General features: G+C 34.9%; 1 protein-coding gene across 1 annotated transcript; it reads left to right on the plus strand.

Annotated features, from left to right (window-relative positions):
• The first annotated feature begins 6,070 nt into the window (after positions 1 to 6,070).
• Positions 6,071 to 14,455, plus strand: LOC143546978 (cyclic nucleotide-gated ion channel 2-like). Its single transcript, XM_077038513.1, has 6 exons — positions 6,071 to 6,723; positions 11,550 to 11,765; positions 12,805 to 13,236; positions 13,411 to 13,647; positions 13,727 to 13,813; positions 13,945 to 14,455. The coding sequence occupies exons 1-6, from the start codon at positions 6,088 to 6,090 to the stop codon at positions 14,431 to 14,433; spliced, it is 2,097 nt and encodes a 698-aa protein (XP_076894628.1). The 5' UTR covers positions 6,071 to 6,087; the 3' UTR covers positions 14,434 to 14,455.
• The last annotated feature ends 602 nt before the right edge of the window (positions 14,456 to 15,057 follow it).

A 15,057-nucleotide genomic window follows, 5' to 3' on the forward strand; every position in this document is an offset into this window, starting at 1 on the left:
TCAGTGGTGTACTCGCGGTGTGTCACTTTACCCGCACTCAGATTCAGAAACTTCATCTCAGCCCTCTCGACCTCAGCATCAGCACAAAACCGCTTCATAATCAATTCCTTCAGGTCATCCCATCTCATTGCCTTAATCTCTTCTCGGGTCTTTCTCTGTTCCACTGTCTCCCACCAGAACATAGTCTTATCACCAAACGACTGGGTGGCATAACCCACCGCTTGATCGGGACGACACTTGCTAATTTGGATAACCTTGTCCATTGTGGTTATCCACTGAAGAGTAACGATTTCATCCCCTGAACCAGTCAACTTTGGCGGTCACAACCCTTGAATGACTTATAGTTGCACGTACCTCGGCCCCTCTTCCCTTCACCAATTTTCACATATCGAACTTCACTCGAGTAACCTTTTTCATTATCCTCAGCCTTCTTACCACTCTCTCCTATCTTCTCAGCAGTCCTTGCATGGCTTTCAGCAGACCCACTAGGATTCAAATTCTTCACTGCAGCAGCTACAGCTTGAACAATGGAAGCTTGTACAGCAGGATCTAGTTGATACCCTTCATTGTTACTCTGATCTCGCTCAGTTTCACCTCCTTCTTCCCTTGTGTTGGTAGCTGGTTCTCCAGAAGGTATCAGGTTAAAACGCGGCCTACCACGGCGTCCCGTGCGACCTCCTAGTCCGAGAACGTTCCTAGAGCCCGCCATTCGTATTCTATAAGAAAGGAAACACAAACGTCATCATTTAAAGAACTGTTAAGTACAATGATAGTAACGCTATCAGGTAATAACAGTGGCCAGCTATGATTAGCTGATCACGTTACTCACCGTGTCCTGTACACTTTCCGTTGTGAGTCCACTTATGCTAGTTTTACTTTTAACAGTTAGACAATAAAACAGTTCATATAATCATATACTTCTATCTGTAGCAATTAAGCTAACTTCCTTACACATTCTTACATTACACATGAAATTAATCATGTACTTTACCTTTACTTAACTTGCTTGAGTGACACATGGCTTTCTTGAACTGGCATCTTCTTTCTTTTCTTACTTATATACCATTCTCTGTTCGAGTCTAAGCATGTAGAATGCTTATTTCTCTCGAACTTATGCTCTGATACCAACTTGTAAGGTCCCGGTCCCAGTGCCCTACTTTGGCGTTGGATTTACTCATAAACACAATTCTAAATATTGAGTTAATTAAAAATTTTCGCGGAATATATATATAGATATATAAACATATATATCTTTCATTCGTCGACGAACTTGTCCATAAAAAATTAATAGGACTTAACGAAGTTGATGAGGTTAGTTTATTATGTTGAACGCACTTGAGTTAATTAGGGAATAGGTTAATTCAGTCCATGGGCTTGACTAGAGCAGGTCCATTAGAGCCATAGCCCAACCAGATTTGAACTGGGTGTTAGTCTAATCGGATCGGACCCTCTAATCGAATGAACATTTCTATTCAAATGAACTCTTCAAATCAAACCATCCATTCTAGTCAAACCATCCATTCTAATCGAACCAGGTTCAATTGACTTTTCCAAATCACAAAAATGAACATTTCTATTCAAATGAACTCTTCAAATCAAACCATCCACTCTAGTCAAACCATCCACATTCTAATCGAACCATGTTCAATTGACTTTCCCAAATCACAAAAGGAGTTGGGATGGCCAGGATTCAAACCCGGGAAATTCCACTCTCACTCCCGCGGCTTAACCACTCCACCACTCAGCTTGGATGTCTTATATTCTTCATTCAACTTCCTTTTATTATTACACTCAGGTCTCCCTGCTGCTATTCATTGTTATAGTGTTGAGAAGCTGCTGCTTTGGTATTTATTATTATTATTATTATTATTATTATTATTATTATTTCATTCTTGTTATGATGCTGCATATGTCACCTTTGTTATTATTATTATTATTATTATTATTAGTATTATTATTACTGTTATTATATCATTATTATCATGCTGCGATGCAGCCTACATTATTATTGTTATCACGTAATTTATCTATTATTACTATTATTTCTAGTTTTATTTCTATTTAACATAATATTGTTTCCATCATTACACTTAACCAAGATCTAGCTTGTTTATGATAAAGTTTAAGCCTTTATCGATTTTAAAGCCCGGTTTGGCTAGATCTAGAATACTAAATGAGCCGAATTGAATAGGTTCATATTTTAACGTCAAGTTTATAATTTTATTAACCCTTAGATCCCGATCTAAGGTTCTACCAATTTTCATGAAGAACCAATATCAAATGAACGATCTTTAAAATGACGCGTACCTTAAACGAACCGAATCTTGGTTTAGATTTTGCTCGAGTTAAGCTTGATGATCTCTTGTTATTATAGTGATAATAAACAATCTTGATCTTTCTTGGCAATTTTCAAAATTTCTAAGAGATTTGGGAGTGTGTGTTGATAATGAAAAGTGGCAAGCGTTTAAGGGTTTAAGGGGTATATATATACTCCTTAAGTATGGACCTTAGGCCCATTAGCTCACTAGTCCATGATTCATTTTTAAGTCCAACACTATTAAAGCCTATCATCATTTACGTTATTTTATTATATATTTATCGTCATTTAATTATGCGTAAATAAATAATAATATTTCTTTATTTATTATTTAAGAAACGTCGGATGTTACATTTATGACCACATGACGTGTTTTTATTGGTTCTGTAAACCACTCGTTTCGTTTAATAACTTATTCGCCCCGACTAGTTTATAATACATAATTTTGGAATTGTATAGAAATGTGTTTAAAACTTGAAATTCTTTTTCATAAATACCTATTATAAGAATATTTTCTTTATTATATCATTAACCACATAATGTTAACATAAATATAATTATTAATTTTCTAAATAAACCTTTAATTTTACTTAAAATATTCTATTAATTTAAGTCCCCAAATATCAATAAGTTCAAAGTTAAATTCGTTAAAATGTTTATAAAAGAATAATAATGATACTAATTATTTTTATGAGTGATTTTTATGTCTCCAACTATTTAATTTCGTTTAATGGTTTGAATGATACAAATACAAAATTTTAAATAATGAAAAACAAAAATAAGTGGCATTGAAAAAAAAATCTAAGTTTCAGACTTTCATTATTAATTTTGTGTATCTATTTATAAGGGAAAAATTTTTAAATGTACTATTTGAAGAGGATAAATTTGAAATGGCCCACTAATCATTAATATTCTTAAAATGGACCAAGAAATTTAAACTAGAGTCACAGGATTCAAAAAGATTTGAATCTTTTTTGCTCAGTCCAAATTAATAGTGAACCTCGTCTTTTCTGTTCAAATTTTAAATAATTTCGTTTTTCGAGTTCAAATTTTGAGAAATTTTTTATCATATTTCACTTTTTTCTCTCTCATTCAACCCCTTCTTTTTTATTTCTTCCTCGTCTTCATCATCATCTTCTTTTTCTTCATCACCGACAAAAAAAACGAAAACTCATCAACGGAAAACGGTCAAGTTCCAAGATTTCTCATCGGTGACCGATAATTATTACTATGATTTCTGTAGCAGTGATGAAGATGACGAAATTAACGAAGAAGTCACGCTATTTTCATCGAAATCTTTCTCCTCGGACTTGTCGAAAACCAAAACTCACCGGAGATGATGACTTAAAAGATGATGATGATGATGATGATGAAAAATAGAGATGTTGAAGGAGAGAGAAAAAATGTTAGTGGAAAAGAAAAAAAAAATTCTCAATATTTAAAATTTGAATGGGAAAGACGAGATTCACTTTAAATTTGGACGAACCCGACGAGATTCAAGTCTTTTTATATCCCGTCGCCCTAGTACAAATCTCTTGATCCATTTCCGAAATATTGAAGATTAATAAATCATTTAATTTTCTCTCTGCTTTAATGGTTCTTTTATGTTGAGGGTAATGGGGGTGAACGAGGGCGCGGCTGCTGATGTGGCTCGCGAACACCACTACACCCCTCAAGTGAGCCGGGGCGCGATTGAGCCCCGTGGCTGGGACCGCGGGGCTTATATAGCCGTTGGAGGTTTTGGTTTAAAAAAAATAGCCGTTGGCTATTTTAATTTTTTTTATTGCAAACCCATTATAAATAACTACCTCATTTTATAACAATAACACACAATACATTTCTCTCTAAATAATTTAAGAATCTCTCAAGTTACAAACCATGTCGGGCTCGGGTTACGGTAATATCAACAACAACGACACTCAATTTCCGGAGGGATTGAACTACATGGACGAAGAATCGTTTCAAGTGTTCATGGATATGTCACAACCCGATTTTTCGGACCCGGAAACACAACAGGAGTCGGCACCGGAGAAGCCGGCAAAAACAATCACACAAAAGAAGGGGAAGAAAACCGGCGAAGCGGATGGTTCTTCGGCACCGGAGAAGCGGCAGTCTACTCCGTGGTCTAAAAAAGAGAAACTTGCGTTGGAGAAAGCTTGGATTAAAATATCCCAAGATCGGAACGCGGGTAAATTATTTCGTGAATTTTATTGTTTAATATATCTTTTAAGTTTTGTGTGTACTTATTACATTTTTTGTTATTTATTTTGTAGCCGGCTTTCAAAGAGCTCGAGTTTTTTGGGCCAAGGTTCGGGAATGTTTTATGATCAAGTGGGGAGTAGGGCTCGTACCGATAATATGATATCGGGTCGGTGGACCGATACTCGTAAATATGTATGGTTATTTACCAACATACATAACCACATTGCTAATCGAATGCGGCCGAGTGGGCCCGATGATCTCGCGGTTTATCGATTCACTTGTGATGAATGGAAACAAGAGGTACTGAGGAGGTACGGGGTGGTGAAGACGTTTGACGAGGACTACTTGTGGGAGGTGTTAAGAAAGTGCTTGAAATGGATTGAACTATGTGCGGAGGACGTGGGCGATGAGGCAAAACGTACAAAAACTTGTGCGTCCGGCACATACGTCTCTTCGAGCGGGTCGGAGAATCAAATTGAATTCGACCTAAACTTGTCCGAATGTCATTTGAAATACCAAGGTTGTAGCCGCCTTCCGGGTAGTGATCATGGGAAAAAAACGGTTGTTGATGACGACTATAAAAAGAAATTAAGGAATTGTCAAGTGGCCTACTCTCGATTTGTGAAGCTCGACACAAAAGAAACCGTGTCAAGAGTTTGGTTTTTCTAGCCAAAGACTTTAACCACCTACCGCCGTACGACCAAGCGCTAATGAAGGAAGGAAAAGAACGTATTTGAAAGAAATTGACAACACAAAAATAAAAACACTATTTATATGTATTTTTTATTTTTCTTTTTATTTATGTTTTAATGAAGTATTTTAATTTGTGTTTGTGTGTATAACAAAATAAATAAAATCAATCAAGTCCCGGATCACCTGGACCACTACACCTTCTGGGGCTTGGTTGAGGGCCTTGATCCTGTGGCACATCAGCGCCTACGTGGCACAAATATATTGGATCACTTAGGGCTCAACAAAGTCTCACTACCCTTAGCCTTAGAAATTTTTCTTTATTTATATTTACAATTTAGTTTTTTTTTCTTTTTTTTAAAACGTTACACACTCTATATAATCTACTCTTAATCCTAAACTAGTCCAAAAAATAATCTACTATCCCAACCCAATGTTTCAACTAAGTCTTTAGTCCTAAAAACAAGAGCCTTTACTAACGTAGGATAACTTAACTATTTTTAAAGGATTTTTAAAAGGCTAAACACTTTAACTTAGTTAACATTCATTAACTACATAAAAAATATTAATACACAACCGGTAAAAAGTGCTTTAAGAACTAACTTACTAATACAAATTTATAAATACCACGTCAAAGTTGATCCTTTTAAATTCACATTTTACGATCATACGTTTCAACAGATTACATTGTAATTTTTTTTAATATAACATTTTTTTTATTACTCCGTACTATAGCAATATGACATTACATTCTTTGAACCTGTTAAAGCATGTGATTAAAACCAAATATTAATGTATTCAATATAATACACGTTGCAATATGGAATATATATATATATATATAGATCAACTTTTACTCTATAGTTCCTCCTTCCAAAATGCCATCCATATTCAAAACATTCCGTAACCGGAAGAAGCCTTCCGACAGCACGGACGAGCTCGAAGACGACGATCCCATCTCGAACACCACCGAGTGCTACGCGTGCACCCAAGTAGGCGTCCCCGTCTTCCACTCGACCCGATGCGACAACGCCAACCAACCCGAGTGGGAAGCCTCCGCGGGGTCTTCCCTCGTCCCAATCCGTAACCGCCCCGACTCCAAAATCATCCCGAATCCCTCAACCAATCCCCCGATACACCGCCCACGCGGGTTCGTATACGACCCTCGTAGCAAACGAGTCCAGAGATGGAACCGGTTCTTCTTACTAGCCCGAGGGGTGGCGTTGGCTGTGGACCCACTTTTCTTCTATACGTTGTCAATTGGGCGTGGTGGTGTGCCGTGTTTGTACATGGACGGTGCACTGGCGGCGGTGGTGGCCGTGCTCCGGACGATGGTGGACAGTCTGCATGTTGTGCACATGTGGTTGCAGTTCCGGACGGCTTACGTGTCACGTGAGTCACTTGTGGTTGGCTGTGGGAAGCTTGTCTGGGACCCACAGGCTATCTGTTCGCATTATGTCAGGTCACTTAAAGGCTTTTGGTATGACATGCTTGTCATACTTCCGGTCCCACAGGTTATCACTTTCATCCAGTTATTTCACATGCAATCATTTGACTTGGTGAATTTATTATATAAAATATCCTGAATGTTCTTGTTTTTTCCCAATGACAAATATGAGGGAAAATTCCTAAAATAAAGTTTATAAAAACGTTTTTCAAGTTTTAGGTGTCATTTGCAAGAAATTTATAAAATAGGTATTATAAACTAGTCGTGATGGGTAGTTTATGATTACACACGAGTAGTTTATAGAACCAGTTATAATTTGCCATGTGCCTTTAAACTAACCGTAACGACTAGGTTCACTAATCATTTGCTCGTCACGACTAAATAAGTTTCATGCCTCGTAATCAACGACCACGAGTAATTCATAAGTCATTTAGTAGCGACGACTAGTTTACCAGGTTTACATTCCCCACACGAGTAGTTTATTAGTAGTTAACTTGTTGCGACTAGTTTGACCTTACAATCTACTCGTCGCGAATAAAGAACTTATGAATCACGTTTGAACGTTGATTACGAGGCATAAAACTTATTTAGTTGTGACGAGTAAATGGTTAGTAAATCGTCTCGTTACGGTTAGTTTAAAAACACGTGTCAAATTTTAATTGGTCATACAAACTACTCGTCACGACTAGATTATAATACCTAATTTGAGAATTTCTTGCAAATGACACCTAAAACCTACAAAACGTTTTCTTAAACGCTTATTTTGTGAATTTCCCCAAATATGAATATGTAGTAGTTAATAGCTGACGATTTCTAGTCTAGTTGTTTAGAGTAAGGCATTCAAAAACTATATAATCTAAAAATGAAAGGTGTTAGATTCAAGTCTAATTTAAGATTAAAAAAATAGAGATTTTAAATTAAACCATGAGGTTTATCACATATAGAGATTAGTTTTCTCATGAGAGTGGAATGAAAATAATCAGGTGACTAAGTGATCGGTTAGTGATCCGAATTAATTGTTAAAAAATGTGTAGTTAATAAATTATAATTTATAATAATTACCCAGTTTAATTACCAGTGAGTTGAAACTAGACGTGATAATTTCTAACACCACTCGATACATAACATGAGAAAAAAATATGTTTGTAGACTGCTGGATGGGCCATTTTCTTAAACGGTAAACCCGGACACAATTCCGTTAAAATCGAAAAAAAACAATTAAAAGCACAAATGTTCAAAAAAGAAAAAAAGAAAAGGAAATAAAATAGATAAAACGTTTCACATGAATCGAAGCAAACAATTGTTTTGTTTATTATTATGTCAAAAAGTATTGACAATTAAATATAAACGAAAATTTTCTATATAATTTGGTTGAATGAAATTGATATGTACGTGTGTCAGTTGAGTTGGTTGCAAAGTTATCATTTTTTAGTAAGGTTTTTTGAATCATCTAGAAAAACACTCAAAATGACTCACGAGCATTCTTGAAAGTTTGTTGGTAAATTGTTTCCTAAAGTGTTTATTATTTTTTCAATGATAAATGAATAAAGCCTAATTATTTTTGAGGTAATGTAATGAAAAAGATAACTTCATACATTTGTAATCATAGAAAGCGATTTTAAGTGAAATGATGTTTAAGTTTTTCATTTACAAAAGGATTTTTCTGAAAACATAATACTTTTTTTCCAATCACATTATCACATTACACAGCAATTAATATTTCATTTATTTAAATCATTATTTATTCCCAAGCTGTAAAGACTTTTCTTATCATTAATTAAAGTTTATTCATTTTTTTAAATAGACAAATAAGATAAAACAAGACAAATTACTAAATAAATTACAATTCAATTTGAAATCCCAAAGTTAATTTTAAAAATAAATTAAAGTTAGCTGGTATTAAAGAGGTATGTTACGGCCTGATTTACAATTTTATATGTTGTTTTCAATTTTCGTTTTACATTAATTATTTAAAGTGATATATTTTAATATATTATCTTTAAATAATATATCATTATAAATATATGTTCACATTTATAATATATAAAATGTTCTAATAATTCGATTGTTTTGTTTTTCTTAAAGATTCTCAAATTTTAATAATTATATCAGTTATTATAAATATATAAAAATATAATTGAGGAGGATTTTAGTAATATGTATTTTTTATTTCTAACGACTAACAAAAATATATATTAAACTAGCGAGATGCTAGACATACCAAAAGTACAAATAAGAACCATAAAAAAAACACAAAAGAAAGTAACAAACACCCGCACCAAACCCACCCGAAAAAGTTATTACAGGAAGTCTGGAACCGACATCAATCATTCCAAGAAAGCTCGCATTTGTCCACCCTATTCTTTACCTAAAGAGAAGCAAGTACTTTTATTTCTGACAGAATTACAAATTTTGTCCTTTAAACATAGCTAATTTACGGATCAAGTCCTTTAAAAAGTTTACTTTCAAGCGGTGTCCTTTATATGATATGTTTCTTTGCTTTTCGTCATTTACACTAACTGTCATCCAATTTCTCCGTTAAATCCTTGCATGCGCCTAACACATGAGGGTATAAAGGGAATTTCGTACTTATAATATAAAAATATTAATATATATTATAAAATACAATATTAATATTTAAATTAAATAAGAAAACTATTAAAGTCCTTAACCTAAGCAAAAAGTCAGACCATAGAAGACACCGCCACCATCACGTCTAATTCCACAACCACCTCCACCGTCGGAATTCACAGCCACCACAATTAACCTAATCGCTCTCTCTCTCTCTCTCTATCTGTTGCCGGAAACCACCACACCTTCTCCGGCCACATTATATCTGAGCACATTATCACCGGCCACGCCGTTTCCGGCATCAAACACATGCGGCAGAATGTTTGAGCACCAACAGCAGATCGATGGAAAATCTTAATGACTGATGAATTTCGATGGGATATCGGTGGCGGCGGCAATGACTTCTTGTGGGATTTGAATAGGTGTTGGCCAGGTATGCAATCAAATCAAGAGGGGGTACGGGTGTCGGCCGTCGAGGGTAGCGGTGGTGGTTCTAGATTAAGCATCGGCGGCGGCGTAGTGGTTGTTTTCGTTCCACATAGTGAAAGAAAGGGGAAATATGAGATTTACGGAGTGTCGGAATCAAGGTGTTCGTCGTTGAAGTAATCGCTCTGAGTGTTGATATTACTTTATTTAAGGTTTAGGGGTTGTGGATTTTTGGTCTTGTTCTTTAATTGAGGACGGATCTTGTGCTTGATGAATATTTAGGAACCAAACCTTTGAATGCAGAAGAAGATGGGGTTGGTCCGGATTCAGAAATGGTTGTCCAGTGGGTCCCATCTACAAAAATTACATATATGGCTTAATAAAATACAATATTTAATAATAGTCCTTTAAAGGGTAAAAAGACTAAAACGCCCTCACATGCCAGAATTTAACGGAGAAATTGGATGACAGTTAGTCTAAAGGACGAAAAGCAAAGAAACATATCATATAAGGGACACCGCATGAAAGTAAACTTTTTAAAGGACCTGATTCGTAAATCAGCTATGTTTAAAGGACAAAATTTGTAATTCTGTATTTATTTCTTCCACCAAAATTGAGTTAAGAATCGACCTTCCATTATACATTAAGTCATTTTTCCTTTTTCACAAACTCCAAGATGAAATCATACAAATCGCTTGAAAATTACTCACTTTTTCCTTAGAGAACTTTGAAACCTTATGAAACTCCAACAAATCTCGAAAACTAAATAAGAAGAAAACGGATATCTTACACCATTGCTTAATCACATACCATAAAAATTGTACAATGCCGCAAGACACAGACACATGTTCTGCCGACTCCTCAACCTCCCCACAAATCAGACGATGTAACGAGCGAGCTGAAGTATTTCTTTTTGCTAATGCATCAAGTATTCTCCTATCAAGTTGTATCATGATGTTTTTAGGTATTCTTCTATCAAGTTGTATCATGACGTGTTCCAACATATTTAAATTATTGTTAGTATTTTTTAAAGAAAAAAAATCATGTACTAGGCTATATTATAAAATAGAGTATCTAAAGAGAATTGAAGCTATTTTAGTTAAAAATTTAACCTATTCATATAATTGAATGTGAAGCGGGATGAATTTTTTTTGAAAGTACAACAATAAATTTCTTAGAGAAGGCCATCGATTTTTTTACTCACTTTAAGCCACCAAAATCGTTAGACCAGCCCTGAACTAAGTGAAATCCCTTAGGCAAATTTGTTAAAAGCCTTTTAAATCCTCAATTTCTTCCAAACCAAACGACTCCATAGATCAATCCCAACACCTGTAAATCCACCCATCAAAAATAAATAAACGACCAGCTAACTAAACACCTCTTAAATTTTTCTAAAGAAAATAGTTTTGGACACCTAACCCCCAACAAAACTGACTCGACCCAAGTGTCTAACCAGAATCATGTTTTTTTCCGACTCCTCACTATCACTATCACTATATGTATTCTTTTGATTTACATTAATTTAAACAAACGTAAGATATAAATAAAAAAAATATAGTTACTTTAATTGAGGAGGGTTTAGGCAACAAATATGAATTTAGTGGTATGTATTGTTTTGATTTACATTAATTTAAAAAAACGTAAGAACAAAATTAGAGTTATAACAAACGTTTTAAAATTTCTTTTAATTTTGTTTCTTTTGTGCTGTTTTTGTTTTGGTTTATTTTATTTAATATCAAATACGCTTTTTATCAAATACATCTGTAACCATTAAACTTTAATATCTTTTTATTGATGTTTTCAATAAATTTTTTATACCTATAAAAATTTGGCTTATTAACAATTTAACATACATAAACACTGACATTGACATGTGGCTGTCTACTTTCCTTACAGGTTATATTTTGGTTAGTGGTACCAAAATTAATACGCGAGGAACGGATAAAGGCAATAATGACAACGCTATTGTTCGTTTTCATCTTCCAATTCCTACCCAAAGTCTACCACTCAATCTCGCTGATGAGAAGGATGGCGAAAGTCACCGGGTACATCTTCGGAACCATTTGGTGGGGCTTTGCCCTTAATCTCATTGCTTACTTCATTGCTTCGCACGTAAGTAGACTCCTTTATCAATTTGGCCAATATATAAGTCTATAACATAGATTCAAGTAACATACACGATCACACGTAGTGCTCATGTTTTGAGAGGAAAACAAGCTCTTTGTTATGTATTGTATGCGCCTATATATAAGCATGGCCGTTCGATATAAAACTATTTTAAACGACATGCTATAAGAACTACGTACAGACATATTTATCAATTGCTTTTATGCTATACCTAATACATTTTAAGTAATCGCATAATTCACTTTTTATCCTTCCATCACATGTGGCATTTAATACGTAGAAGTATTTATGTGACCTCTACTTAAACTTGATCACACATTGTCTTTGGTAACAAAATTGGTCGGTTTTCTTGGCTAACGAACTCCATTGTAGTCCAAACACAAATTCTTGAGCTCGTATGCCAGATTTATTCAACAGGGTTTGTGCATGCAAATCACTCTTTAAATTAGTTATTTTTAAATTATTTAGGCAAATAGGATTTTAATAATCCAACATTTTTGCTGTTGGTCGATAATAATCTCATATAAGAAAATAGCTAGCCACCATCGGCCCCGCCCTTCACACCAATTGTTTTCATTAGATCACTATTAAAAAAAGCTTAACACTGTTAAATTTTTTTTATCAAATTTCAACTGATATGTTAGGGCTCTTGATCAGAATGAAGATACGGGTCGATTAATGTGAAAGTTACTTCGAAACGGTGCTCCAAACGGCTTGATTTTTGTTAATTGGAAGTTTAAATTACACTCGAATTGAAGCACCATTTTGTCGTTTGGATCAATGTTTTGAGGTAAGTTTTACATCAATTAGCTCGTATCCTCATTCCGATCAAAAGCCCTAATTTGTCACTTTGAAATTTGGAAAATAACTTAACGGCGCCAAGTTTTTTTAACGAAGGCCCAATAAAATTAATTGTGTGAAAGGTGGGACCAGTTACAAATATTTTATGAGTAGAGATTGTTATCGGCCACCTATAAAAAATAACATTATTAAAATCCAATTTGTAAACTATTTATAATGATAGGTTGCGGGTGGATGTTGGTATGTTTTGGCAATACAAAGGGTGGTTTTGTGCCTAAGGCAACAATGCAACAAGAAAAACACCTGCAATCTAACTTTGTCTTGTGCCGATGAGGTTTGCTACCAATTTTTGTTGCCTGAGGGGGCATTTGGTGACCGTTGTGCTGGAAAATCAACCACCAGTTTGGCTAAAACGCCATTGTGCTTAGATGTGAATGGCCCATACGAGTATGGCATTTATGCATGGGCACTTCCTGTTATTTCTAGCAATTCGCTCACGGTCAAGATTCTATATCCCATCTTTTGGGGTCTCATGAGCCTTAGTACATTTGGAAATGATCTCGAGCCCACAAGTCAATGGGTTGAAGTGATATTTAGTATTTGTGTCGTCTTAAGCGGATTGATGCTCTTCACATTATTAATCGGTAATATACAGGTACATTCTTGTCTCTCTTTGATCTTGCTAAGCCGAAATACATGCATGTAACATTTACGTTTAGACATATATCTTTTTAGCTAACTGAAACTCATATATTGGTTCTGTTATTTTTAATGGTGGTCTTGATTGGCATTATTCCAACTGGGATAAAATGTTTTTAACATAATGAAGGTGTTCTTGCAAGCCGTTATGGCGAAGAAGAGGAAATTGCAACTAAGAATTCGTGACATGGAATGGTGGATGAGGAGAAGACAATTACCATCACTTATTAGACAAAGAGTTCGTCATTATGAACGCCAAAGTTGGGCGTTGTTGGGAGGTGAAGACGAAATGGAGTTAATTAAGGACTTACCTGAAGGGCTCAGACGCGACATCAAGCGTTTTCTATGTCTAGAGCTCATACGAATGGTATATAACGAACTTTCAAAGTAGTTTGATTCATTACTTATTCATGAGCCCATATGCATTGTTGTTTTTAACTTTTTAGGTACCATTATTCCACAATTTAGACGATCTGATACTTGACAACATATGTGACCGTGTTAAACCACTAGTATTCTCAAAGAACGAAAAGGTATCATATTTTCTGTTATGTATAAATGGTTTAGAAAAATGAACTGATCACATCACAGGTTGGCCAATTTTCGGTTGATGGCATCGTGAACTTTACAATTATTTTACTAATTTGAGTATCTTGAATCATAGATCATTCGGGAAGGTGATCCGGTTCAAAGAATGGTGTTTATAGTTCAAGGACATGTTAAAAGTAGCCAAAACCTAAGTAAAGGAGTTGTTGCAACGAGTATACTGAATCCAGGAGGCTACTTAGGCGACGAGCTTCTATCATGGTGCCTCCGCAGGCCATTTATAAACAGGCTTCCAACATCATCCGCAACATTCACATGTATCGAGCCCACTGAAGCGTTCGGGCTCGATGCTAATCATCTTCGTTATGTGACTGATCATTTTCGCTACAAATTTGCCAATGACAGGTTGAAACGAACCGTGAGATATTACTCGTCTAACTGGAGGACTTGGGCTGCGGTGAATATACAACTAGCTTGGAGACGGTATGTTGTGAGAAGGGGGCGAACGGTGAATCATGTGGCCGCGGAGGATGGTGGCAGCAACCGTATGCTCCGGCAATATGCTGCCATTTTCATGTCTATTAGACCCCATGATCACCTTGAGTAAAGGCTGCTTGATATTCTTTTTTTTTCTAACTGTGCTTGATATTCTTTTAAATTTTATTATTGTTGATGATTGTACATTTTTATTATTCTAATGAAAACTGAAAAATGGAAGTGTTGATCATTTTGTTCGTTGGTTATGTTTTTTTTTTATATTTTATTTTTTTAATGGCAAAGATATTGTTATACTAAAAATCTCTTTACCTTATTTTTATAAATATTATTTCTACGCCCGCGCGATACAACGGGAAATATAGACTTTGTAATCATGTATCAAGTTTACGAGTGCTTATTGTTTGGTTTGAAACCATAAAACCATTCAAACTGATCATTAATTTGATTTCACGGTTGACTTTTTTTATCTTTTGGCCAGTCGTTTTCAATTTTCAATGGTTCTCTTTCGGTTTTCGACGACGAAAAAACGTTAAGTTCATGGTTTAACTTGAAAACCATTAAAACCATATCACAAACACCCATACGCAAAATGTTTTATTTAACTGGAAAAACTATAACAATACCATACTCAAATTAAAGAGAAAAAATATACTCGTTTTTATGGTACTATTTTAAATTTTTTTTATTAACATATGAAAAAGTTATAAACGTTTAAAAGTCATGGAATATAATT

The sequence above is a fragment of the Bidens hawaiensis genome, unplaced genomic scaffold (assembly GCF_021521415.1).
Source record: "Bidens hawaiensis isolate Kalapana, Puna unplaced genomic scaffold, B.hawaiensis_p1.1 tig00014538_1, whole genome shotgun sequence".
NCBI lineage: Eukaryota > Viridiplantae > Streptophyta > Magnoliopsida > Asterales > Asteraceae > Bidens > Bidens hawaiensis.

Coding starts and splice junctions, on each gene's coding strand:
- LOC143546978 (XM_077038513.1), top strand. CDS start 6,088: ATGCCATCCATATTCAAAACATTCCGTAACCGGAAGAAGCCTTCCGAC. Junction 6,724..11,549: donor TCATACTTCCGGTCCCACAG/GTTATCACTTTC, acceptor CTTTCCTTACAG/GTTATATTTTGGTTAGTGGT. Junction 13,237..13,410: donor TATTAATCGGTAATATACAG/GTACATTCTTGT, acceptor AACATAATGAAG/GTGTTCTTGCAAGCCGTTAT.